At 53.0% G+C, this 26758-nt stretch overlaps 6 protein-coding genes across 6 annotated transcripts; 3 read left to right on the top strand and 3 right to left on the bottom strand.

The window, feature by feature from the left end:
- Positions 1–2212: 2212 nt before the first annotated feature.
- PG986_010115 (ankyrin) lies at positions 2213–4049 on the bottom strand (the record flags this gene model as incomplete). The annotated part of the gene is made up of 3 exons (XM_066846337.1): positions 2213–2331; positions 2653–3483; positions 3803–4049. 3 exons carry the CDS (start codon positions 4047–4049, stop codon positions 2213–2215), a joined length of 1197 nt encoding a protein of 398 aa, XP_066698735.1.
- A 742-nt stretch (positions 4050–4791) lies between these two features.
- Positions 4792–8657, bottom strand: PG986_010114 (HET-domain-containing protein; the record flags this gene model as incomplete). The annotated part of the gene is made up of 3 exons (XM_066846336.1): positions 4792–5563; positions 5643–7930; positions 7989–8657. 3 exons carry the CDS (start codon positions 8655–8657, stop codon positions 4792–4794), a joined length of 3729 nt encoding a protein of 1242 aa, XP_066698734.1.
- A 705-nt stretch (positions 8658–9362) lies between these two features.
- On the bottom strand, positions 9363–9605 carry PG986_010113 (uncharacterized protein; the record flags this gene model as incomplete). The annotated part of the gene is made up of 1 exon (XM_066846335.1): positions 9363–9605. One exon carries the CDS (start codon positions 9603–9605, stop codon positions 9363–9365), a length of 243 nt encoding a protein of 80 aa, XP_066698733.1.
- A 1379-nt stretch (positions 9606–10984) lies between these two features.
- PG986_010112 (uncharacterized protein) lies at positions 10985–12840 on the top strand (the record flags this gene model as incomplete). Its single annotated transcript, XM_066846334.1, has 2 exons — positions 10985–11986; positions 12040–12840. The coding sequence occupies 2 exons, from the start codon at positions 10985–10987 to the stop codon at positions 12838–12840; spliced, it is 1803 nt and encodes a 600-aa protein (XP_066698732.1).
- Positions 12841–23726: 10886 nt separating this feature from the next.
- Positions 23727–24191, top strand: PG986_010111 (uncharacterized protein; the record flags this gene model as incomplete). The annotated part of the gene is made up of 1 exon (XM_066846333.1): positions 23727–24191. One exon carries the CDS (start codon positions 23727–23729, stop codon positions 24189–24191), a length of 465 nt encoding a protein of 154 aa, XP_066698731.1.
- A 2002-nt stretch (positions 24192–26193) lies between these two features.
- PG986_010110 (uncharacterized protein) lies at positions 26194–26697 on the top strand (the record flags this gene model as incomplete). Its single annotated transcript, XM_066846332.1, has 1 exon — positions 26194–26697. The coding sequence occupies one exon, from the start codon at positions 26194–26196 to the stop codon at positions 26695–26697; it is 504 nt and encodes a 167-aa protein (XP_066698730.1).
- Between the last annotated feature and the right edge of the window lie 61 nt (positions 26698–26758).

The following is a 26758-nucleotide window of genomic DNA, read 5'->3' as shown; positions in this document are numbered from 1 at the left end:
GGCCACTCAGAAAGGGGGATGATCGTCTTGTCAATATGCCAATTCATCGATAATATACACAACAAGATCAACTCTGGGGGGTCCTAAGGCGTGATTCTTCGTTATATTGACCACGCGTCCTCTCACGGGAGTTGGGCCTTGGCATTGGCTACTATTTTACCCCAGAACGGCAATCCGAATCAGATAAAGAAAAACACCAATCCAGGCCCCGTTGTCCATTTTAAGCATTGGTCTAGAACGTGGAGAGCAACAGCAACTAACCTTTGAAGCAAGCAGGGCATTGCTGCAGGAAGAAACGCAGCGTACATATGTACGGCAGATCATACAGGCGAAGCCACGAGGATACCGGGTTGCGACGGGAGGAATTGGCAGTAACTAGTCGCAGGAGGTGCATCTACATGGAGTTCAGAGTTCATCAGCCCCATGGACGAACCGGGATGGGTGCAGATGTCACTCATAGCTTATCGTCGACTACTCTCTTGCCGGTCCCTGGTCTTTGCCCAGGCTGATGCCCAATCCCTAGCGGCAAATGGGGTCGATATCTCCAACTGATGCCCAACGTACTTCTAGACAGGGGTCTTGGACCTGATACTACCAGGGTGGGAAAACTCTAATTGGGAACCGCCCCCCTTTTCCCGCAGTAATTCCGCAGCGGCAACACCGACTCAGTATCGAAATTTCACGAAGACCCGATGAAACGGTCTCATGGGAGCGGGAAGACGTCGGCAAAGTCCAGGGGTCCTGCTGCTGAACGGGGCTTCGGTGATCTAATATCACCACGACGCAGCTCCACTTCAGCCGGCCAGGGGGTGTATGTATGGCCAGGGTATAGACACATACTTGGCCCTTTTCTGCAAGGCGACTTCCAACTTGAGCCCTAGTCCCAAACTCTACCCTCTCCGCGTGCGCACCTGTGATCGCCGCCGCCTGCATCGGAGGGCGCGGCCGCGTCCCCCCGTCGCCGTCGCGTCGAGTCTTGCCGGGGTCGCCTGCTGCATCGTCCTGCCCGCCCTTGCACACCGAGAAGGTCTGTGGCGTTAGAGTAAGATAAAGCAACCTGTCATCGTCCGCTTATACGATATGATCGCGTTTTATTGCCCAGCATATCTCAGATACCCGTTTCTGAAGCTCGATGCGACGGGATACCAGAATGGAATATGTATTGTCTGTGCAGACTTTTCCATGTCGGACATTGCCCGACGTCCTACGAGTCGTTCTACGCCTGACTCAGGCTTGATGAAGTGCCCGACCCGAGTGCATTCGCGGACTTTTCATCTGGACGACAGCAGCCCCTAAAGCTGAAATCTACTACATTCTCGACGTGCCTAAACGTACGTGCTTTTGGGCCGCCATCACGCCCGCGGAGATGCGGCAATGATGACTGCTCATGAAATCAGCTCCTGAGAGCTCGCCGGGGGTCCTCGAGGATCTCCCTACCCTAACCCCTGGGTATGCTACTCCAAACCCAAACGCCACGGACCTCTGAACACCCGCGGATGCTGAAGGATAATGCGTCGTGGATATCATTGCAATGCAATGCCATGAGGCAGTTTTGGTCGATAAAGAAGATATGAACGCTGATGTTTTGTCGGACACGCCACCTTTGTGAATATGACATTGAGTCTTGACTTTTGTTTGAATGGCGAAGACGACCTCTGATGGTATCTCTCTTTAGCACTGGGAGAACAATTGGCCTCCTGGTTTGTAATTATCGCCATCATTTATATAGAGGCAAACACACCGGATAGTAAGACTTGATATTCCTTGTAAGGAAGAGCCTGTGCTGGGGTAGACACCCCTGGGAGCCGGTCATCTACGCACGAGTTACCGAGTGTCAGGTAGACATGACAAACCAGACGGTCTCTTTTCTGAATGGGATTTCAAATCAGACGCTCCTGAGATATAAAATTAGCTGTGCAGCCTTCCCGGGATACTCTTTATCCGTGGCAGCTAACGGCGTGGCCGCGTCAGTAAGGGGAATAGGGCTCGGCACTCACGTCAGCACAGTTGATCGTCGCAACGCTCTTATCCAGAAACCGCAATCTGAGCAAGTATGGCATCCAGGGCCATATATTTGTAGATTCCATGGAAATCTATATGTTGGTCCAACCAAGCCAATGTATCTATGACTGATGATGGACGTTCCTTCCTAGGCTGCCATTACTACACCGAAGCTGGGAAAGGCGGGACGCCGCCATGGCCCAACAGCCAATCACTCGTCCATGAGGATTGTTTTGCTGGTCTTTAGTAGGAGTAGATGGAACGACAAGGCCGGACCGGGCCGGCTCGGGGTTGCAAATTGCGCCGAGTTCCTGAGAACGGCGGACGGAGCTGTGGTTTTCTCAGTTTAACTCTTATTATATCTTGAACGCTTTGACGTTGGTCACGCACGAACATATGTTTTTCCTTTTTAGTTCTTTTGCTTCCCAACTTATACCGGCGTAAGCCAGCAAATATATAGCCAATAAACAAGAATATTGTGTTTAATAGAGCCGAACATGAATGTCTATTGAGCACTTCCCTCTACCGACCGTTCCAGGTTCCTAGTATTCTAATGGCAATGCGATGCAACAGTAGGGCAGATGACAGAGTATGTTCATGAAATAGACAAAAACAACGATGTAAAGCACCATGTACACCCGACATCCGTACACAACCTAGCACGGTGAATGTTCTTCCGAGCCTGAAAAAGCATAATAACACTTGGGTGAACCTTTTTGTCTTTGGCATATTCCAGAATCGACTGGTTCTCGTAGTCACGAATGGTGCGGTCGAGCCTCGGGTCATCCCATAGGACCTTGAAGACACCGCAGGATCCTGAAGCAGCCGCGTAGGAAATAGGCGAGCGTCCGGCGTTGTCGGGGGCGTTCAAGTCTATGGATGGGTGGTTTAACATCAACCGTACGTGCTGTTCAAGGGAACGTGCTGCAAAGCGGTGAAGTGGTGTCTTCCCGTCCTCGTCCTTGGCCATGACTTTGACGCCTTCATGGGCAAGGAGGAGCTCAAGCGCTTCTAGTGTTTGTGCCAGGTGTAATGGGGTGCGGCCTCTGTTGTCCAGTGGGTTGAGATCGATGTTGGTCTGTTGTAGCAGCAAAGCCACGCTGAGCGTTGACACTGTGCACTGGGTAGCGCAATGTAGAGGTGTCCAGCCCCAGGCATCGACCGCATTGCAAATTTCTGCTGAGCATTCGCTTAGTAGATAAGACACCAATGCATTGCTCAGTCCGTAGTAAAAGGCGATGTGAAATGTAGTAGCCTGGTCCCAACTGCGATCTTTGTCTGATGTCGACTTGGGAGTTGATGGTGTGATCCCAACTCTCCCTTTTGGATCGGCGTCAGCTCTTCGAAGTGCCTTGACACAATCTACATTGCCTTCCCTGGCAGCATGATGAAATGCTGTCATGCCCTCATCGTCTGTGGAATCAACGTCGATGTTGGGATGCTCTAGGTATAGCTGAAGCCGCTGTAGGTTCCCACCGCGAGCTGCAACCTGTAAATGTGTTCTCGAAACCCCAGACTGGAGGTAGCCGACAGGGATCATCATGAAATAGGTTGACTTCCAATATGGGTCGACTGGTGGCTTGGCTTGAAATAGCAGGGGAGACGAATGGAAAAGAAAATTATAGACAGCGCGTCCAGTAGGCGAAAACTGGGACACCTCTTGCAGATATTCCTTCAAGTACCAATACCTCCGAGGCTCAAGCCTCACGCTCGATTCATTGATATCTATCTTGGGGCTTTTCATCAAGGCTCTGGCAGGCTCTGGCAACCTTGTCCCCGGCAACCAACAAGAGCGTCATACCACTCTCGGACTTGATATTCGGGTTTGCTCCCGCATCTAGCAGGAGGTTCGCAGTTTCTGCGTCGTCATTCATGGCAACATAATGAAGCGGCGCGAGACTGAAAATGCCCTTTTGGTCGAGAAATGCTACCGAGGTGATAACAAGCCGTCGGGCTAGGCTTCCCAGGTTGTCCTTGCAAGCAAAATGAAGGCCACTCATCTTGTTGCGTTCGAATTGGGGCGGACATGAGGTTTCGGGAAGAAACATCACGGGATAACTCCTTCGACGAATTGTTACGGATTCGCAGTCTTTCCTCCCAGATTCGCGCTCGGTTTTTAACGTTCGTTTAATTATATACTTAACCTTTTAAAACGTTACTTTTTATTTCGAATAAACTTCGAATTAACTAACTAAAAAGTACGTACGTCGGCCGATAAGCTAGAAGCTAGCTAACTAGAGTAAACACGTCCTTACTCTAACCAAAGCTTCCCGAACCAAAATGGAGCCAACCATAACTACGCACGCCACACAGGGCCGAGCCCTACAGGCGTCATTGGCACCACGTCTGGTGTGATTCCCTCGTATATTGCGCAGGTTTTCAAGGCGGCAGTGACCGCTGAGGGAGAAGGCCATGTTATTGGCATAGACAAGATTTCGGCGGGCAAAATTGTCGCCAATCGCTTCACCGGAAGCATTCAGCGTTTCGAAGGCGCGGTTTCAACGGGCAAAGGTTCGAAGGGGAACAAGATCGGGATTGTCTAGAGGCGCCGGTTGCAGTTATCTCCATGTTGTGGTCATCGCGTCATGCTTGCATGCAGTTTTTCATCTGTCATTTGCTCAGTACATTCGGCTTGGTATATTGATGTGTCTATCTTCCAGGCAGATGGTCTGTATTTCTCGGAAGTTACGGGGCCTTAGAAGTATAATTCCTTACATAGTCTTTCATTAAATCGATGACCATGTATTCAATAAAACCCCATGGTGTGTTTTATTCTGGCACCTCGTGCCTTCAGACCAAAACGATATCAAACTTCGTCTCCCTCCGAACCTGACTAGACAGCAAGCTCCCAACACCGACACGTCGATACTGGTTTGCAGTGTCCCCGGGAACTGGTTTGACGATCAAGACATATGAGAGTTTATCGCCCGACGCGGAGTCCGCTCCAAGCCTCGCGTCCTTCTGATCACTGGTATCCCCCACCCCCCTCTTCCGTCCGACGACGATACACTTGAGAGTCTTGTCACTGTGGGAGTCACTGCCGCCTTCGTCCATAGTAACGCCCACATTCCACTTCACCGAGTCGATTACCCCCGTCCCACATGCAATGGCGCGGATCTGCATTGCCCTCCCGTCATCATTCTGGCGCAGTGATTTATTCTCCTCAAACGGATTCTTCAGATTCTCCTCGCACCAATCCGTGTTGCCCATAGCAATCGGAAGATACTCGATCGCACCCTCATACGCCATCCAAGACCAAGACGGAACGTGCACCCCCGGCTTCTGCTCGATATGAGCAAGCCTCTGACACGTCTGCGCCCTCTTCCACAGCAGGCTGCGCCGCAGGTACTCCTGCAGAACCCCGAACTCGGCGCGGGTCTTGAACGCGGCCCCGAGGCGGCTCTCGAGACCGAGCAGCGCCACGGCGCGGTCGGACCAGTGCGTGAAGGCCAGCTGCGAGTACATCTGGTACACGTGCTCGAACAGGATGATGCGCCCGCCGTCGAAGTACTGCAGCGCCGAGTCCGGGAACTGGGGGTCGCCCATGAGGGCGGCTTTCGCACTGTCATGGCTTTGTCAGTCTCTTTCGCTGGCTGTAGTTGTGCTGAAATAAGGGTAAGGGGGATGGCGGAATGGCTTACTTGTGCAATTTTCCTAGTGTTTCGCAATGGACCCCTTTTCCGCACTCCCAGTATAGCTGCGTCGAGGTAAAGTGGATCGTCCTTCTCGACAGCGCCCGCTCCTGGAATACCCACCCTCTGCTCGCGAGTACAGACCCCTCGACGTCGTCGTAGAAGTTGTCAAGGTTGCGGCAGAGGTACAAGTGTGAGCCGTCAGGGGTCGTCACGGTAGCCACTCTCCTGGTTACTCTTGGTTCCCTGGGCTCCGAGCCATCGGGGCCGAGGAAGCCCTCCGTGGAGGATCTGGCCGAGCTGGCCGCCAGGGTGCAGTAGGCCGAGCTGAAGACATCGCCCATCTTCTGGGCCTCGGCCGCCCAGTCGTCGTCGTCGTCCTGGATGATGCAGATGGAGTCGATCCAGAGGTACTGGATACCCAACTCCCGCGTGACTGTGACGGCGTCTCGGAAGCTCCTGGGCAGGGAACTGAAAGGAATGTGTGCTTTGATGGATTCCATCTTGCCCTTTGTCGCGCAGAACTTCTCATCGTCCGTCAGCTGTCCCCAGCAGTGGCTCAGGGCGACGTATTTGGCCTTAAGCTGGTTCGCGGACGTCTCGACGAGGCGGAGAGCGGGGTTGGATGCGGTGCCGACGTCGATAACCCGCGTCGGCATGGGCGGTAGGTCTTCCGGACGCTTCCAAGGGTAGCATTCCTTGTGTTGTTCGTCGCACCTGTCCCGCCACGCCCTCATGATCTCGTACTGCTGAGCGCTTCGCATCTCGGGAAGGTTCGGGTAGCCGAGCTGCAGCAGACCCTCTATCTCCTGCGTGGCCGTTCGGGGATCCGCGTACATCGAAAGCACGAGGGGCTCCTCCTTGGTGCCATCTTTTGAGACGATCCGAAACTCCGCGCCGTCGCGAGTGATGATGCCACGCTGCTCAGTCCATCCCAATTTGGACAGCGCCTCGAGGATGACCGCGCAGATACTGCAGCCTCCGGACTTTCCTCGCAGCTGTTTTTGGTTGAAGGGAATATCCGATTGCGGGGATAAGAAGTCGATCGCTTTGCATTCGGAACATCTCGCAGTGTTCGTTGTTGTCGATGGAGGCCAGTCGGTCGGTCGGAACAGGGCTTTGGCGAAGCTGTTGTCTATGGACGACACCCATCGGTTGTTCAGGTCGACGGTCTGTTCCACCCTATACGTCTGTGGATGAGTCGGAGGCTTGCGCGTTTCGAAGGTTTCCCCAAAGTCTCCAGTGGGGGCTCGCAAGAGGATCTTCGGGCCCTCGGGACGCTCCTCCTCGTCGGAGTGCAGCCTGATACCGGAGTCCCTCCGCGGTCGATCCGTCCCGCGGACCGCCAGGGTATTTCCCATGCCGGTCGGGGGCGCGATCCTCTGGCCACTGAGATAGGCGGCGTTGTTCTCGTTCGCGCGCTCTTGGATCTCCTTCATGCGATCGCACAGCTCCGCGGAGGTAGCACGGACGTGGGAGTCTCGTTGCTCCTCCGCAAAGGTCTCCGCCTCGGAGAATTTGACCACCAGTAGTCGATCTCGCACCAACCTCACGATATCCTTGGTGGCCGAATTCGCCTTGTAGTGATTGAGTATCTTGGACATTTCTTCCCGAACACGTTGGTGAATCACTGGTTTGTCATTTTCCAGGCCCCAGAACTTCTCAAGCCCTGCCGGCTTCTTGAATTCCTTGAGGTAGTCCCATCCGTGTGTGATCCAGATGGCGAACTCGAGGAAGATGCATCCCAAGGACCACATGTCGTAATGACGCGATCGCGGCTTCTCTCGGTGGGTGTGTACCTCGGGCGGCTCGTATTTCAACGTGGTGTCCCAGTTGGACGACGCCCCATCTCTTCTGTACGTATCCAAAATGTGGAATTTGGCGAGGCCAAAGTCGGCCACGGCCAGGCGGCCTTTGGTGCCGCCGTCCTTGAAATGGAGAATGTTCTCCGGCTTCAGGTCGCCGTGGCGGCAGTTCTTGGCGTGTAAAACGTGCAGAGCATCGGCGATACCAGTCATCTGATGCAATGACCAAGACACCAGCGAGGCGCGAGATTCCTCATTACCCAGTATGGAATCATTCCTCTTCCAAACTTCAATCAGGTTGCCACCTTCTGCCCATGGAAACAGGACACACCGATCTTTCCCTCTCTCGAAGGCTGCAATGGACCTTAGTAGATGGGGATGCAGCTCGATGCTATTGTTGATGACGTTGAGAGTCTCACGCTCTTTGTGAAAATAAGCTGCGAGGTTCTCATTGAAGAACTTGACCGCTACGATGCGAGGCTCGGCTGAGGTCTATGGAGAGGTCAGTAATGCCGAAGTGAGGCTAACATGTGGTGGTTTGTCTCTTTACCTGTATTGGTCCCTGGCCTCGACATGAGTTGTCGTAGAGCTTAAGCTGATAGACAGTGCCGAAACCTCCAGCTGATGGGGTAGTAGTGTCCTGTGGATCGAGGGAGAGTAGTGGCACTGGACACTTGGAAGCAAGCTTGCGGTATGCGAACTCAGGAAATGTTGTAGCCTGAAAAAGCCACTGATGATCGATGAAATTGTTGATGAGTCGGCGAGTCCAACCACTAATGGCTGGTATAACGGTGTTGTTCAGAGTCCAGGTGTCTCTATTGTAAGATGATACCCTCTTCTCTTTATCTTTGCCAGGATGTAAACCTATGGGTAAAATGCCATCATCGAGCTCAGCCTGTACGATTCCAGGGAGAACGCTCAGGTTACCAACCCGGACCAACGTGAAGAATATCTTCCTGGCACGTTTGAGGACGAAGTCAGGCAAATCAACTGTACGCTTCTCACTTCCCACCGGAGAAGGCGCGCCGACCGTTAGAGCGACGTTCAACTCCTTCAAGAGCGCTTCAATCTTCGATCTCGTCAGGAGTATCTCCAATTTGTCTGAGGGCAGGAACTTTTGGCCTGAAACAATATCTGCACTTGAGAGTAGGTTGCTATCTATCTCCTCGTACAGATCTTCCAATGAAATTGGAGTCTCCGAGGACTCTGACGTAGACATGGTGTCTGCAAAGCGAATTAGGTTCTTTCGAAAATGCCTTTCTTTCAATTCTAGAAGGGTAATTGACGATGATTGTGGCTCACAGAAGGGGCTGGAAGTGCAAGCAAAGTGTCCCCCAAAACCTCCTTTAGACATCATTGCGTGAGCGCTCAGCAGTCTACGGGGGCCTCCAATGCTACCTAAAGCCTGCAGTTCCTACACACCAAAGGGCGGGCAGCTCGTTCCGGTGCAACTTGATCTACACATTTGGGCAGTTCCGACCTATCATCGGAAGCAGGCGTGCGCCAACTGGTGGTGGCTATTGCAGCAGGCTGTGACGGCTACCGCCCCAAAGTGACCAGGGATTCTGAGGGGCGTTGCATGCATTAGCATGTGACCATGGTAGATAATATGACCATTTATGCGGGAAATAACGATATGCATGTTAGCAAACAAGTCATCATGGAAAAAGCACAGCGAGACACACGCATAAGGAAGAACATTCATAGATGGAGATTTGGTATGTTCATTGTAGTTCAATTACAGACGAAGCTGTTGGGCCTGCGAAAATTCCCCTTCAAAGTAGACACATTCTACCTCCCTCATTTCCTCTATTTGGGAATGCTTTGGTTAGTGTTTGTGTGCAAGGTATTCGGCTCGGGGTACCACCAACCTTTCAGCGTAGATGCCCGCATCCTTCGTCGACCCTGAGGGTTGTGCTGTGTTTTACGCAATGGGTTCGAGTTGATCATCAAGCACGGAGTTCGAGTGCTGCGATGCTCCGTCCTCAGCAACCTTTGGCTCGTACACTTGGACTATGTACATGTCATTCCTCATTTCGAAGTAGAAGTCTTGGTCCCCAAGAACCCGCTGCAGCGACTGGACGAGATGCCACTGGCTCTTGACAAGCTTGTGGTGTATTTCTATGACTCTCGCGGGCCGGCCCTGAATCAAGGATTGCTGCCACATTGTGGTGTCGGAAGATTTAGCGATGGATGAAAGACTGACTGACGGTGTGTTGGAAGCAGAACGGAAGATGAGTAAGTGCCTCTCGGCCGGAAACTTAGGTGAAGAACAATTGCGACCGCATATTTACATCAATGAGAGTGAGGGAATGACCCGAAAACGTCAGATGCAGCAGCGGCTGGCGGTACATATATTCCGCGCCCAGGGGGGTGGCAATGCGAAGGCAAACAAAGACCAGGCAGCCGCTGATCCCAGGACCCCCCTTGGACCCGAGCTCGAGTAAATGGAAAAACAGCAATCAGGCTGGGAGTGGGCGCGCCCCAATCCTTTGGGGGAGGGAGCCGTAGCTGAAAGGGACAAGGGGGGGCTATGGTATGCATATGCGGTTGGGTCTGTTGCATCTAAGCCCCCCGCTCGCGTGCCCTCGCCTGATTTGTCACAGGGGATGGTTGGTGTACAAACATCTGTACAAACCTCCAAACCTCACTCCGGGCTGCTGCAGGTGACTCAAGTTTGATAGCCAATCAAAACCAAGATCTTGCGCATTACCACCCAACCTTTTCTCGGGTTCATTGGGCGGTTCGACGGGAAGGGCTGTCGCAAAACCTTGCCTTGAGCTGCTGAGAGGGGGTTTCTCAAGGGCATGTCCCATTGTTTGGGTGGTTTGCTTCTGCTTCTGCTGCCGCCGCCGCCGCCGCCGCCGCTGCTGCTGCTGCTGCTAGTTGGTGCCGATGATTTGACGCCTATCAGGGGTCGGCGCTCGATATCCTTTTCCCAATGGCCTTTTTTACATCATACCCAATACTATTCTTCAAAGCCCACCGATCAAGAGAAGGACTTATCGTGGCCTTTGAATGATGTCGTGTTGCGTTGCGTTTCAAGTCCACGCAGGTAGCCATGCCGAGTTGGGGTTCATGGGTAGGCAACTTGAGGTAGATCGGATTATCCTCGACTCCAAATATAGGTACATCTCATGCAGCTCTGGGGACCGCATGGTGGCTCCGCCCCTCCCGGACCATACCCATGTAGCTACTCTTCCCCTCGGACAGCTAGGCGATGGGCGGCTCAACCCGCCGAGTAGAGCACACCCTCCCCTGGGAGTAGTTGGAGGCCGGAGTCGAGGTCGAGAAGGTCTTAATATACAGCCGCAACTCACGTTTGTCGCCCCCTTAATGGGCCAAGAGTTAATCCACTTACCCTTCTCAACGGCGGCCTGTAATTTGCATAGTCAACACTGAGGTATTGGATTGATGATGCATAATGCTCCATCCCTAGCCCCTTCGTCCTCGCGATTGAGGCCCTCGTTGTTACATCTGCAGGATCCATCGGACCACGAACGTCAGAATGGCTCTATCCCTCAAACCAAGTTTCCTCTCCCCCGGATGAAACCCGCACCGCATCCCAGCCATGCTTCTGATGTGTCAAAGCTACCCAGAGTGACGGTCCATACCATCGACGGAGAGCCGCGATCCGCGACTCAAGACGACTATTCAGCTTCTGTCTGGACGAAACCGGAAAGTGTAAATTCGGATTTTGCCACAATAGAAACAGTTACCGACCTCGGTCTAGGTCGCCATGTTACGCAACAAGTGCGAAAATACTCTTTACCTGGAAATCAGTCGCTCCTTGCTCAGGGTGACGAGACATTCCGTTCGGATGAAGCCCATCTCGTTGGCGCTCACTTCTCCTCGGAGGATGTGCCTGCCCGTGCGAGCGAGGCGACGTTCAACAAGGGGCTCGATGCGGACTTGCAGGCAGAGTACTCAGCCCACGAGGTCCAGGACCGGCTCTTTGAGGCTCTGCAGGATCCAAAACACGGTCATCCCGATGACAGATTTCTCACGCATGACGATCTGTTTGGCATCCTCAGCAACCTGGCCATCAACAACATCTTGGAAGAGGCTTTCAACGACGGGGGCAACGGACATCGGCTCAACCAGATATGCGGCCCTGGGCATGAGATAAGTCGCCGCATGATACTGGCGACACTCATCATGAACGACCACTTCAATGGCAAGGGACTCGAGTTCGACCAGATTAGGTTCATCGACGCCTTCATAAAACATCATATTTACGACAAGGATCTCCCTCTCAGCCATGACAAGGCCCGAGGCGCCTCGTTCTTCCGGACGAGGGATACCGGAGGCAACAAGTTCAAAGCTATGCGCTTCGACTGGTCTATCAGAGAGCTGAACAACTTCATCGACGCCCAGTACCGCGTGATTACCCCTTATATGAACGTGAGCAACGAAAAGGTCTGCTTTTATAGAATGGATATCAAAATCAGGCTCCCCTTTGCCGAATGGGATTTTATACAGCACGGCGGCCACGGATCAGTTTACCGGGCGAGGATCCACCACGCCCATCATGAATACAGAACGTCCGTAGGTAGAATCCTCTATATCCGTTCCCTGTGCCCTCTGTTGACGTGAAATAGAACTCCACCGAACCCGTATTCGCGGTGAAGTCCGTTTTCACAAAGGATTTCGAGAGATACGCCAGGGAGGTCCGCGTGTTGCAGCATTTCAGTGGCACCTCAACCGGCCATCCCCATCTCATTAGACTTTTAATGGCCTTCACCCATGGGCCGGATCAATATCTCCTATTCCCTTGGGCTTCAGGCAACCTGATCGACTTGTGGAGACAAGATCCGGTGCCCCAGCGATCTACCGCCAAAGTTCATTGGCTGATAGACCAGTGCAGCGGCTTGGCTGGGGGCCTGGCGAAACTTCACCATAACAACTCTTGGGATCATGACCAAGATGGCAGGCAGTTCCAGCTGGGTCGCCATGGAGATATCAAACCGCATAACATCCTCTGGTTCGAGTCATTCGATGGGCCGACAGAGGTGCACAAGGATCACCTAGTCGTTTCCGACTTTGGGCTGTCCATATTTCACTCTTCCGCCAACAATACTGAACTCACAACCGCCAACAACGTGGGCCGTTCCCCGACATACCGGCCCCCAGAGGTAGATCTTGGCAATGGCCCAATACAGCAAAGCTACGACATTTGGAGTCTGGCTTGCCTTTACCTGGAATTCATATCGTGGTACCTCCTCGGTTTCGAGAAAACACGCGACAGAACTGGGGGCACCGTCCCCGACACCTTTGTGGATTACCGGATCTCGGGTGACAATGCACACGAAGACAAGTTTTTCACCATACGTCAGGAGGCTCTTGAGAGGGCGTCGTACGGGGCTGTGGTGAAGCCGGAGGTGAAAATGGTAAGTCCTTGACCATTGGCTACGGCCGCCAGAAGAGACAAACTGACTGACACGGTTTCCAGTGGATATCACAACTGCGGGAACTGGATTACTGCCCACAAGGCTTGCTGGACTTCCTCGACGTAATACAAAACGACATGCTATTGCCTGTTGCTCACACGAGAGCGAGTATGGAAAAGGTAAACCGACAGTTGGCCAAGATCAAAGCCGAAAGCGACAATAGCGCTTGGTATTGCGCCAGGCGCGGCCCAAGTGTGTTCAAACATGCATCAGACCATATCGAGGAAGTGCCAGCAACGGGCCATCTCCGAGTAAGTCTGCCTAGCCCTCGCGATATATAATCCTGTACTGACCCTTAATGAAGCCCGCCGTGCGTTCTTTTGGGCCACCTAAACACGAAAAGCTTGATGATATCATCTTCGCCCAACTCCATGCTTCCGAGCCGGGACGAAGCCCCGAGCAGGCACACTTGACAACTATCGATGTCCCTTCCCATGAAAAATATAACTCAGGCTTTGCTCAACATTCTCGACGAGTCCGTACGGCTCCCAAGATACCGTCTCTAAACACCGACGTGACTACTACGACTTCCGATGAACACCAGATCTACACACCAGGTGACTCAGCCATCGGCGTCATGACGCCCTTTACCACGCAAAGCAGCTATAGAGACGCAGGCGTCGAAGACCGTCCCCGTACGTCGGTGGTAGGCTGCAGCACAATTTCGGTGGCTAGCTCATCCTCATCTGCGCTGGTATCCCCTGACACTCGACGAACCTCCCTCTCACACGGTATTCCCGACCCGGGGCCGGCTACCGAGTCCTTGGAAGCTGAGGCACCAAAACCCATCACGACAAAACCTAGTCATTCAAGTCTGAAGCACGGCGGAAGAAAAGGGGGAAGAAGGGCAAGGTATCGAGAAAGAACCTTGAAGTTATTGCGTCCGATATGGGACAAATTCAAGAAGCGAGTGGAGAGCTTCTTATCAGCGGATGAGACTCTGGCACGCAAAAACAGTATGAACTCGAGATAGGGACATCCAGAAGATAGTATGGGCTTTAGTTGTTGATCCCCTTAGTGCGAGGCACTCCGGTTATCACCAGGGGCTCTGAGTACTTAATCTGCATAATCGGCTATATAAACAACTCCATCCTTTTGATTTATAACTATAATGATTGACTATCAGATACACGCTGTCTGATTTCGTCTGTCCGGCGTCCAAGTTCGTTATTGTTGCGACTGGTAGAGACAGACTGCTTGCCCCCCTTCTTCACCAGCAGATGTCATGCCACAGCCTGCCTTTCGGTACAAGTACTCAGTGTCAACTACTCGCAGACAGCATAATCTTGGGGTTAATATCTCCGTGTCGGTTCCCAACTGGCTGCGATACACAGCCCGCAATGTTGAATAATCCAGGGTTAGGCTGTGACTTCTTTGCTCGCTTTGTACTCTATCAAGACAGGTCAAGACCCGTGACTGGGAGATGAGATACGTAATACCTTCTTCAACAATGGCTCAATCATCAGAAGGCGTCGAACCAGACATGTCGAACATCGAGTCTCTTGTCCGCCGAAGAAACTTCCCCTAACAGGTAACGAAGTCACTTGGACACAGCCATTCAGCCTCGAGAAAACCCCTGGGAACCTCCCCGTAAGATACCCCTCTAGTATGCAACCTCTATCTCATAGCCAGTTGAGATACACTTAGAATAGGGGTGCGATAACAGCCCAATAAGTTACACATTGTCCCCCAGTTAGTTGGCTGTTCTGCGAGGAGTTCAGGTTCCAAGTTCAGATTGGGACGATACACCACCAGCCTCAACTTGGTAGCGGAGACGCTTTCACGGCTATGGTGATGGTTAGCAATAGCAATCTCAATCCCCTATCTATGTTGGACTTCTTCACGATTGCCCGCCCGCACCTCAGGCTGTGGCTACATCATACACAGGGAAGCGGGTTGGTTCATTTCAATATGCAGCCCTCGAGCGACGAAGCTCCAAATGTACTTGCCACTGATGTCATGATATTAACTGTTGAGGGTGGAGATCAATACCGTTTGCTCGCAATGGGGGCAAAAGATCGCGAGTAAGCAGCATATGAAAGTGGCATGCAACCCTGGGCAGTAACAAGCTTCGCGATGCGGTCACAGCCGGGACAGCCTTACCGCGTGTCCCGAGTGGTCTCGTTGGTCCATCTTGCAGCAGTTTTCAATCAAACAGGATGCAGTAGTGGCAGAAGTGGGATGTCACGATGTGGGTTTGGGCTGCGACCCCCACCGGCGAAAGAGGAGGCTCTACTGAGGCGACCACGAGAAAAAAACCAGGGGCGCATTGCCTTGTGGTAATGGAGTCTGCCCCCCATCCAAAGGTCCCATCAGAACAGGGCTGGGTGGGTAATGACGATGATATGGATATGGGGTGGGCGGATGGGACGGGAGAACGGCATGATGACATCAGCGAGGGCGAAGAAAGAAACGAACCGAGTAAGGCCAGATCCGAATGACGATGGCAGGGTGGAGTGGAAAAGGGAGGGAACCCTCGGTTCAGTGGTAAGGTTCCTCTGCAGAACGGGCAAAAGTCTCTTTGCAGCCGTAGCTAACTCAAGCAGGCAAAAACCCGGCAATCTGGACCCAAGGCTCCAAGCAGTTGCTGCATGACGGACGCCGTTGGAGAATGCTGAACCCTAACTGGCTGCGATCGGTGTGGCCAGTAGGAGACACGACGTATTTCCCAGACACAAATCTGACATTTTGCATGGGACACGGCTGTCAACTGTTCTTTCATGTCTCGTTTGGCAAGTCAAGCCAGTTTCTCTTTTTTGCTCGGGTGGCTTTTTGGGACGGATGAGGGGTCCACTATGACGACATTCACCCTTTCGAGGGGTCAAGAGTCCAGGCCGCTGTGTGGCTTTCGCACCTCGACGCCCCCCGCCAAGCCGCTTGCGACGGCATAAGCTGCCACAAACCACAAATTGATTCCCAAAATCGCGAATCAACGGTCCAACAATGGTGTCGTTTACAGTAACCATTGTGCCGTATTGAAACATTTGGAGGCAAAACGGGATAAGAAGACATAATGGGAGGCGGCAGCAATCAAAGTCAGAGAGGATGCATGTCGTAACATGGCCGCTGAAGAGGGGAACCACCGTTTGTTTGTTTTCTTTTTGCTTGTCTGGCGCAGATGCGGTTGCGGGCTGTCTTGCGGCGAGACAGCACCACGCGACTTCAATCTTGAGACATGGTCACCACCGCACACACCGCACCTGCACAAGACCTGTCTCTCCGTCCGACCCTTATTTCCAATTGTTCCGGGTTGACGGGCGAGTCACAAGTAAACTGCGAGAGCGTGATATTGAGACGCTGTGAATCATGTTCATGTCGTGTGTGTCACGCCTATGAACGGGTGACCCTTAGGTATCATCTTACCCTTCCTTTTCTCGGGGGCTTGGCTTTGCATGGTGCGCGCGCGTCCGGGGGGGGGCGCAATGGCGTGCTTGAAGCTGCGAATATTCCGCTCCCGCGCGCGCCCTTCGCTCGCTGGCACAATAATCCCCGACCCGAGGCCTACTGCAGCCTGGGCTGTCTGCCCCTCTTCCCAGGCAGAGAGCTCTCTTTGCAGGCGGGGCCTCGCGATGTGGGGAGAGTGGTATGAGTAGCATTGCATTGATTGATGGCCGTCAAACAGGATCGACAGTTATTGGCTTTTCGACCTTGTGGCTGGACTATTTTTACCATCATCGCCTACGGAGTATGAAACACTCCGCCCTAAGAGAATGGGTTCAAAATAGGGCCCGAAGAGTCGGGTGACCGACCATTCGCCCCCTCTCTCCCAACGATGCTTTTGACGGTCTCCGATGTCAGATAAGTTAAACGTCGCAGGGCGCATTCTGGACCCCGGCCTGCCCCCATTTTGACATATTTGACAAGAAATGGCGGTGGGGGTTGAGTTTCTGAGGGGAATGGCGGATATTGAGTTATTGACTCTAAAACGATGATGGGAATCTCCTGAAATGACCACGATGGCCTCAACGAGAGAGAGCGGGAGAGCTGTCCAGAAGCTGCCACCCCCTCTTCCTCCACACACACACAAAGATACCAAGCCAAGGACGGACGGACTGACATGTGCAAGGATCGGCGCTAGAGAGAGGGCTGGTGGGTTTCTCACGAACCCCTCAAACTGCGACGTTGTGGTGTGGTGCAGAGTGGGCATCCCAAGGGTCCATCCATTTGCCATGCTTTTGCTGCTGCACCCCGCCCCTGGCACGCCATCCAACCAACCTTAGCAAACGTCGCTTCGGGGCTTATCGCCCATATCGCGCGACAAAAAAGAGGGTGTAGTGGCGCGGGGTGAGGAGAGGAGTCATAAGCCATCCGGAGATATCGTGACTCTGACTCTTGAATCGGATGCCAATCAGGACATGGCATTTGGCCGTCAGGTTATTTCGCCATCAAATCACCGCTAAAACTTTCGGAAACTCGGATGCCTTGGAAAATAACTTCATGAGCGATAATGCTATCATGTCGCAATATATGTCACGAGGCAGTATCCTGATTTGAATCCACAGCATTTGATACGTCCGCACTAGTTGTCGCTAATACCCTGGAGGACATTTGATAACGAGGTCCGCCGAGGAGGTCACGGGGTGTGACTGGGGAAGCCGAGGGATCAAGGGGAAAACGACCCTCATTGGACGAGGAGGCAGTCCAAGCCAATCGAGGAGACTGCAGTAATCATCGTAAACGCTCTCTCTCCACGGAGATCAAGATCCTGTGATACCCTCCCCTCCCCGCGAATGCTTATCTTACCTAAGACAAAGTCCGGGATGTTGTACAGGCAGCAATTCGCGAAAGTGATCGCAAAGCAACCATTCGCGACTTTACCATGTGTTGCTAGGTAATGCTGACTGGTTTTTCAATACGCTGGACTGCCGGACCGCCGTTTGCGATTTGGGAGCCGTCGCCTGTCCGCTGCTGTGGCGCGTATTTGGGGTCTGGATTGATTAATCGCCCACACACTCACACACTCACACATGTAAGACTGTCGGTGAAATAGTAGTATGCGCAACACAACACGCACGATCGGACAGGAAAGGCTATTTTACGAGACGAACGCCGCAAGAGCAAAAAAGTTCCCTGTCCGCCACGCGAGCCCAGCCCAGCCCAGCCCAGCCAGGCTCCCTCTCCTAAAGTACATATCGGATGGTAGTACGACAGCTCGCCTCCGAGTCGTGTATGTGTTTGCGTGTCTTTCAGCAGATAGATGAGTTGTTGCGGATGCAGTGACTGGCACACGGGACTCTAATCAGTGATGGGAAACGATGCACATGGAAAAGGATGATTGATGGATGCGTCCGCCGCCACCATCGCCGACGACGATGAACGGCAACCTCTTCGGAGTTGTGGCCGGACACTTTGGGGGCTGGTCATTGGTCCCGGCCGACCCCTCCGAAAAGAAAAGACGTCTATTGCACGCGACGGGATGGGGCTACGTATTCGTTCGTCATCGCGGAACGGGTAACACTTGGGTTTGAACACCCAACATTGGCTGCATCATCTGCTGTGAATGACAACAGCCTTCACATGGGAGAAAAGAACCAGAATCAGGTTTCTTCCATTACATATGCGTTCGTTGAAGAAGATCTTTAGTTCCTGCCAATCTAACCCATTTGTCATTCGCATTGGCTGGGACGTTAGAGCAAATAACCGACTCGTTCTCCCAATAGGGCAACTGCAACAGCGTAGATCGATTTGACCAAGATGGAGTTGGCTCCAGTTTGTCGTATGTAATGTAAATCATCAACCGTCGAAAACCCACGTTTCTAGTTCGCCTCGAGTAACAAATAGGTCACGGAGCCCCAGAATTACCGAGCAGAATGGGCCCACTCGGGCGATGGTGATGATCGATCGGTAAGGGGCCTACTGCAGCTTACTCCCGAACAACCGCATATTCGACATTTTTCACTGACGCTTCCAAATTCCAATACGAATGCAGAGCTTCGGCTGTGCTTGCGACACGGACAAAGTTGTCGGTTCGTGCGGCGTAGCGTGCAGGAAAGAATGCTGTGCTACATGGGTCGGTTCTGTCAACCTAAGATGAAATGATGAGATGCCAACCTTTCGCCAAGATGGCAACTCAAAAGGCCGTGTCGCGCGTATCTTGACGCAGCCGATGTTTGCGAAGGTGGCTCGCTCCTTTGGGTACTTATTCGGGATCCGACACGAGCTATCGAATTATTCTGGAATCCACGGCATCTTCTGTCAAGCCTGTATGTGCGTGCATGCATGTGTGTGGTGCCTGGCCCGTCAGAATGGCCGCCCCCGAACCTGGCTCTTCTTACACCAACCCAGGTCAGGTAACTGCGACGAACCACCACGGCAATAGGTATCTTACCGGGAGGTTTCTTCGTCTCTCAAACCGAAGCCAAGAGGTTGTTCCAGCCCGGACTAGATCCGGACGTATTTTCCCCCTTTTTTGTTAACAAAAACAGCAAGCAGAAGCAAGAGAGTCGAGAGTCAAGATCGCGATTTGATATCGCGGGTCGATGGTGGTGTGACACTGCAATGAGGTGCCCAAGGTTCACGTGGAGCTGCAGTGGACGGAGTCAAATCAATCCTCCGGACCTGATTCCGCGATACGTGACCTGGGGACCTGAACGCCTCTTCTTCTTTTCCCGATCGATAAAGCCGAAACTCAAAGATAGCAGGCAGGTAGCAAGCAGGAAAAGGCGTACGTACATACATACTCTCATAAATCATCATGTTTGCTACATCCATATTACATGCTGCCACTTAAAGTCAAGGACGGCAGTTAGACAGGGCCTAGTTAGGTCACATCGCGCCTTGTTTGTCTGCGAGCGGGCTGCTGGTTTGACGTTCCAGCTTAAGCATAAACGTCATTGCATCCTTTTCCAAGCTGGCTCCCTGGCTGGATGATTGCCTTCCCGCGCCATAGCTAGCCGAGAGCGCCCAACCGAACCAAGACATACCATCCTGATCATCCCGTTCTACAGAAAGTGAGGCGGGTTCCAGTCGCGGGGGGGGGTTTCAAGGATGTTAGCAGGTTGTGTGGGTGCCTAGGGCGCAAAGCCACAGAACTATTGAAAAAAAAAAAAAAAAAAAAAAAAAAAAAAAAAAAAACACCATCATAGTTGGGAGGCACTTGCTTGCTTCTTGCCTGCCCTGAACCGGTTCGCCTCGAAGAAGGAAAAAGAAACGGGAGAACCCTGAACCTCCAAACGCGGCGCGACGACGGCGCGATGGATCTGGAGGTTCGTGACGAAGAAGAAATGAAAAAAGACGTTGTGTAACACTAGATCACAGTACCTACAGTAGTAGAGTTGCATAAAGAAAAACCCACCAAAGCTAGTGAAACCTGCCCGCACCTCCACAGAATTTAGGTAATGCTCCTCTGGCTACTCGGTAGACGGCCCCTCCTGTAAGGTTGTTACGCGGTAACACGTCAAACCCCCATCGTTCTGCATGGTCGCACCAGCCTGGGCAAGCTGCATTGCAACACGGAGAGGATCGCCGCTCGATTGAGCCTATCTCGTGGGTGGAGAAGCGCTGTCGACGAGAGAAGCGATAGGGTTGGCGAGTCAAACGTGTCGTGATGGACGGTTACGATGCTTTTGGTTTATGCCCGACGGATGAATAGGATCGCTGCCTTTGCCGTCGCCGCATCGTTTTTGTAGTGGTCGCGCGAGATACCAGAAAAAGCCACGGGGGGCTTGCCAAGCCGACGATCGGTAGATAGAGCCGGCCAATGGGGCCTTCGAACCCGTCCCACGTCTGAAATATATCCTGTTGCTTGCATCTGCATTTTGGTCCTGTCCTGCGCATCGCCGCATACATACCTAAAGCCTCTCTCTCATACGTGGGATACGATACGTCCATTACTCGGGGTCTTGGGGTAGTTTCGCTCTCGGCCGTTGTATTGGGGAATACGGAACAGAAAGCCCCTTTCTTCTGTAGGAGTAACAATTAAAAGGTTATCGCGACTGTTGAAACGGATGAGACAGGCAGGTCGTTGCTATGCAAGCCCTTGAACCTTTTAGATTCGGATAACTGGCGCCAGCTACTGTACGCCAGAACTGTTTGAGTAACCTAGGTATCATTCAACAGCTGGGACCTCGAGGTCGGCGAGTCAAGACGTGACGCGGAGGGTCTGGTCCTGCGCTTTCACGAGACAGCCAGATTCAAAATCGCCTCCATCGCTAATGTCGCATCGCTCCCTTGTTGCAATGTCATTGGAACATCTAATCTATCTAAACAAAGTAGAGAAGCAAAAAAAAACAAAAAAAAAAAAAAACTTTTCCCACGACACGGATCGTCATGATCGAACGGCTTGCCGGTCAGGTAACAAAAGGCAGCCCAGTCAGCCAGGTTGACGTGCTTGTATGTAACGTCGGAGGATCTCCGAGGCCCGGAGAGGGCTGGAGGCTGTCGCCATCAATCGTGCAATTCCCCACCCGAACTGGATGGACACACACTACGAGTTTCTGTGCATTGCATGCTCGAAGATACGATGGGGCCCGGAAGGCGTTTTGAGGTTTGGCCGGATGGGGACGAGACCCTCTTTTCTGTTCAATGTTTCCTCTAGCCCTCTGTTTCGCCATCGTCATTGCTTGTAACATTGAGATCCATGATGTAGCAGTAATGTAGGTACTCGAAAGGCCTGCAAGCCCGTGTGGCCTTTGCTCTGGGGCAGCGGGTGCTGCAGCCGACGACATCATCAATGTGACTGTATGTGTTCATGCCCATGCTGGCTCGGCAGGCGTGTTAGGTGTTGGGACCAAATGTCAACGAATTCTCTCCAGTACATGTGTAGGTACTGAAAGTAGGGGGTTTATGCAGGCAGTACCTAGCCGTACGGCGGTCCTGGATGTACCTACACTGGAAATGGATTGGTACGCATAGCCCATCAATCAGTGATCTCGCTCGCCTATTGGGGTCCTTTTGGCGCTTACGTGCAGCGTGCCAGCCTTACCCAAGCTGACATGAGGTACATGGCTGGGGAGGCGCAATGGTCGCGGCCGCAAGTACCGCTCCCTGTCAGCACAACATTGAACCCCATCACCACCACCATCAGCGGGACCCATCATGGCAGATTCGCTACCACCTGTTGTAACTCTTGGCGGATATACGAAGTGGAATATGCAATCAATACCTACCTACGGCCCAGCCAAGGGCGTAGCAAGCAGTTCGCAAGGAGAAAAGGAAAAAAGGGCACAGAATCGAACAGGGCTAAGGCAACCTAGCATATATTCACCCCATGTCCTCCTCTTTCCCCCACGAAAAGCCGCTTCTTTCAAACCTGTTTCCTGCTGCACTATTTCCTATTTCCCCAGACTCTTCCAACCTGCCCTGCCCTTCCACAAATCCGTGATTCTAGACCCTTTTGCTCCAATCTCCAATCTCAAATATCACCCACCCACCCAGACAGTATCTCCTTCAGCCCTCTTCTCGAATACGGACCGGACTCTGTTCTTCTGACTCGACGTCTTACTACTACAAGCACTAGAATCTCGGGCAGGCCGTTGACACTATTCGCAAAGCGAAGAATCTGACACGACACGACACGACACGACTGGACTGGACTCGGTTACGACCATCAGGGAAAAAAAATCGTCAACCTATTTTAGTTTTTCGCCAAATAGGTATTCCTGTTCAGCCTCTGACACAAGGGTTAGCGTGTAACGCCGAAACGCAGCGTTTCCCCTACTACTCTATCGTCTGTGTGTGCAGTGCGCAGTGTGCATTTTATGCGTTTTGGTGTAGCGCAGGACCAGATCGCTTAACTCGCCTAGCAGCCAGCCACCTATTCATTCGCCCACCACCACTAGGTTGCAGCTGAGACACCAGCACCATCACCCGCACCCCCTTCGTCTCGACGCGACGATCACCCCCGTCCTGCTTCTTCTTGCACTTGTCTCTGTTCGGTCACGGACAAGTTCATTGTTGTTTGTGATGGTGTGTGATTGTGTGCTTGCAGCAGAATCGCATCCATCCTTCCTTCCCTCACACTCATAATAGAAAGGAAAAGGGCCAGAAACCCAGGATTCCCATTCCGGATATCCCCGCATTCGGCTTACCTTGCCAGCCACCCCGACGCCCTGCACAGACAGACAGGAAGCCTGCACCGTACCGTACCTCGCACACAGGTTTTTCTTCTCCCTCTCCATTCGGGCCATCTCGACCATCCCAACAGAGCAAGCGAGCCAGGACCAGCCAGGACCAGGACCCAGTCTCAGCTCCCTCCTGCCCACCCCCGTCCCAATTTACTTATTAGCTAAGATTCAGGACGTCCAGGACGCGTCCACCTTTCCCGACCCGTTCTTATCCTTATTCATCCTGCTTCCTCGTCCGTGTCCCATCGCAGTTCAGGTTTTTCTGGCCGCGCCTTACTTGTTGAAATCCGATCTGGCCTATATATTTGCGATCGGCCACTTTTCCCAGCCGCCGCAAGCCCTCGATCCCGTCACCTTCAACCACCTCTCCCCCAGGCATACATAAATAAAGCAGGCAGCCGGGTGCAGCCTTGTGAACACGACTCCACTCCACATCCTCATCCCCCAGTACCGCAACAATCCGGGAAACCATACCAAATCGTCTCTGGCAAGATACCTATTATTACTACTAGGCAGGACCCCCTGGTAAACACCTCTTTGTCATTTGCACCTCTTACCGCAACTCTTGTCTTGGATTTCCGCGACATCCCAGACATTCCAGTTCACCCGCGTACCATTTATACGACCCGACGCGCTCCGTGACCCCACGTCCCAGTCATATAATATATATCCTGTCCCGGTGTCGCAGCCCTTCCCAACTACCGACACCCACACATCGACATCACCTCATCGTCTTCAGCTTATATATCCACCTACTTCCTCCTCCCAACTTCCATGTCGCGGCACAACCCCTCAGTCACCGACGACAGCAGGAAGGCTCGAAGCAGGACATCGTCTCAAACTAGCTACTCGGTTCACATGAGCTCCCATTCGCCCCAGGCATCGCACATCAACATCTCCACCAAGCGCTCCAGCGTCCACTCCCACGCCAAGGCACCGCAACCCTCGCCGCTCAAGATGGTTACCACGTCCTCCACCGCACACCATCATCCCCGTGATGACGTGTCCTACTACTTCCTCCCCAGCGAGGCCGACCTGGCCTGCCAGGGCTGGATGACGCCCACCGTCATTGACGACGACGACCTGATGTTTGGTGGCAAGAGCTTAAGTGAATGGTACGAAGAGGAGCGCATGCAAGCAGCGAGCCCCCCGGAAGAGGAGCGACGTGGCCGCCAAAGGGTAAGCAGTCTTATTGACTCGCGTCGTTTGGCGATGCGCATCGAGTGTCACGGTTGCTAACAAGTCTTCTTACAGGTACGGCAACACCACTCACATTCGCACAAGCACCACGGCGCGAAAACACAATCGTCCAAGTCATCGACGGAGCAGAAGAGCCACTAATTCCACCAACGATACCCGGAACTTGAGGCTCTTCAACCTAATGACACCCACATCTACGACACCACCAAACCACCTCACAGCATTAGATACATCCAGCAGCCTTCTTTCGTTATGATACCCAAGCATCATACCACACGACGTGGCGGCCCGCATTCTCAGCATCTCGCCAGCCGCCCTCACGCCCGCACAGTCAGGCTTACTCGTGTATTGTCTTCCATATCAGCGCATCAAGCATTGCATTAGACCTGGCGTTTCATCTATATCCTTTTGGATACTCCTTTTTCACGGGGTTCTTCTACGGCGAACCTCTTCCGCTTTACACAACCTGCATTCCTACTACCTTGGCTGGGCTTTGGCTTCTCACGTCTCCGCGCTCAGCCGCCCGCGGTGCACGCACAGGTGCGAGCGTGCCCGCTCGGTGTCTCCTGGGAGGGATGGCGGGGAATATCGCTACTAGCATCTGATTTAGACTTTCCCATCGGCGGGATGGGAAGATGAGGGGATCGAGGAATCTACATCGGTTCACACCCTCTCCCCTTGGTTCCCGGGATACGCTACGGCCGTAACGTTTTAGACTTTGCATTTTCTGTTTTCTGGATTTTTCGGCTTCGCGCGGATAGCGGCGCGACTACTACTTCTTTCGCTAGCGGGATCGCGTCAGGCTGGTGTGGTGTGGGTGGGTGCTCTTTTTGGGGCCGAGGAAGTTGGAGTCCCGTTCAGGAAACAAAATTGCTCCCTTGGAGACTCTTGGTTAGTTCCATGGCAGGCAATCTTTTCGAGGTTCTGGGCTTCTGTTGGTAATTTGGAGACTCAAACAAACAGCATTATTGGATGCGGCTAGTGGTTGCTACGGCATGGCTGGCGAATTGTGCAGGGTGATCGGGAACGGGAACAAGAGTGGTGTGCTGGCTCTCGAGCCCTCATTTCTCTTTTTCTCTTTGTTTTTCCGGTCTTTGATTTTTCGTTGAGTTTTAATCCTCGGTTGGATTGGCTCGACGCTCAGATGTATTTTTTGGGGTCTTACGCGCTCCTCTCCCATTGTCTTGTTTTGTCTCGATCCTACCACTTCGCTCCGACTCCCACCAGGGGTTTGTTTGGGTGGTCGGGTTGCGATTCAGACAAGCATTCGGGAGGAGTCAGGTCTCGTTTCTCTGAGATTAGCATTGATACTGCTAAATTTAACCTGCATTGCAATCATGATATCTCGAGTTTGACCGCTTATTGGTGACTTGTTCTGAACACTGCTCCCATCGGCGCGAATGATTGACTCGCTCAACAGTACTTATCATATCATTCAACACAGCGCGGCTGTATGCATCCCATTGCGACCAAAGACGGGCCTGATCAACAATCGACTGAAGCTGCCACTCGCAGCATATTGTGCTGTAGGACCGACGTGCACCCATCCAGTCCCCGGCACTTCTTCCCTGCGGAAGACACCCAACCCCGAAGCTGAGTGCCTGACAGGAGCTGAGAGCTAGCCGTCTTGGTCATGCTCTCTTCCCTCGGTAGTTGTCACGACATGCTGCAGGCACAGCTGGGCGCGCTGTTGGGCACGAATGCAAGTTACCACTACTCCGTAGATGTTCTGATATGTCTAGGTACGCACTAGGCCACCACAGTCGGCCGCCCTCTTCATGTGTTCAGCAGCCAACACACACACACACACACACACACACACACACACAACACAAATGCAGACAGACAGCCAGCCACCCAGAAAGCTGGCTAGCTCGCTGGCTCGCTGGCTGGCCCGGGGTGCAATGTACAGCAAACCCCGCGCCCGAGAATAGAACACACGCGAATGCGGAACCAAGCCTGATACGCACGTGAATGCTGAATGAGGCGAGCGCGCGCGTTTTCTTCAGGCGCATTCGCGGCAGCAGCTGGACTGCCTATTATGGCAAATGGGATCCTACCGCTTTTGGCACGACGTGCATTCATCGCATCGGTAGGCCAGCCTCGAGGCCCGGCAGTTACATTGCAGGTTCCTGTTCACAGTAGCCGGGCAGCTGCGGCAGTGGTCACTTCCTCAGCCAGTATCCCTTCTCGTCCAGCTTGGGCAAGGACTGGACGAGGCTACAACGCCGGAGGGCTCGGGCTCACCGCGGGACTCTGGCACATTTGCTTCCTCCTCGAGGACCTCAGTTTCCGGCATCGCTTTCTGCCAGCCAATAGCCGCAATCAGGAATCATATGATACTGTCCGATACCGCAATGTCGCCGGTAAGATTGAGACCCCCTTCGTCCGCCAAGACCTTCTTCCTCCGACGCCAAAGTCGCCGGGTCGGCTTCTCAATGCCATGACCGCTACGCCTCTCTCCTATTCCGACCCAGCCATCATCCTCTCCCTTATTCTCCTTGAAGTTCGCGACACCGCCCCGGTGAGGCTCTCGTCTAATTAAATGCCCTTTGGCGGTAAACGGAAATTTGTTTACCCCCAAGTTTTCTCGGCCAATATATCCA

The sequence above is a fragment of the Apiospora aurea genome (assembly GCF_038362705.1).
Source record: "Apiospora aurea strain CBS 24483 chromosome Unknown utg000006l_segment0_segment0, whole genome shotgun sequence".
Taxonomy (NCBI): Eukaryota; Fungi; Ascomycota; class Sordariomycetes; order Amphisphaeriales; family Apiosporaceae; genus Apiospora; species Apiospora aurea.
Note: the sequence above shows the minus strand (reverse complement) of the source record. Positions and strands in the feature narration are given on the sequence as shown.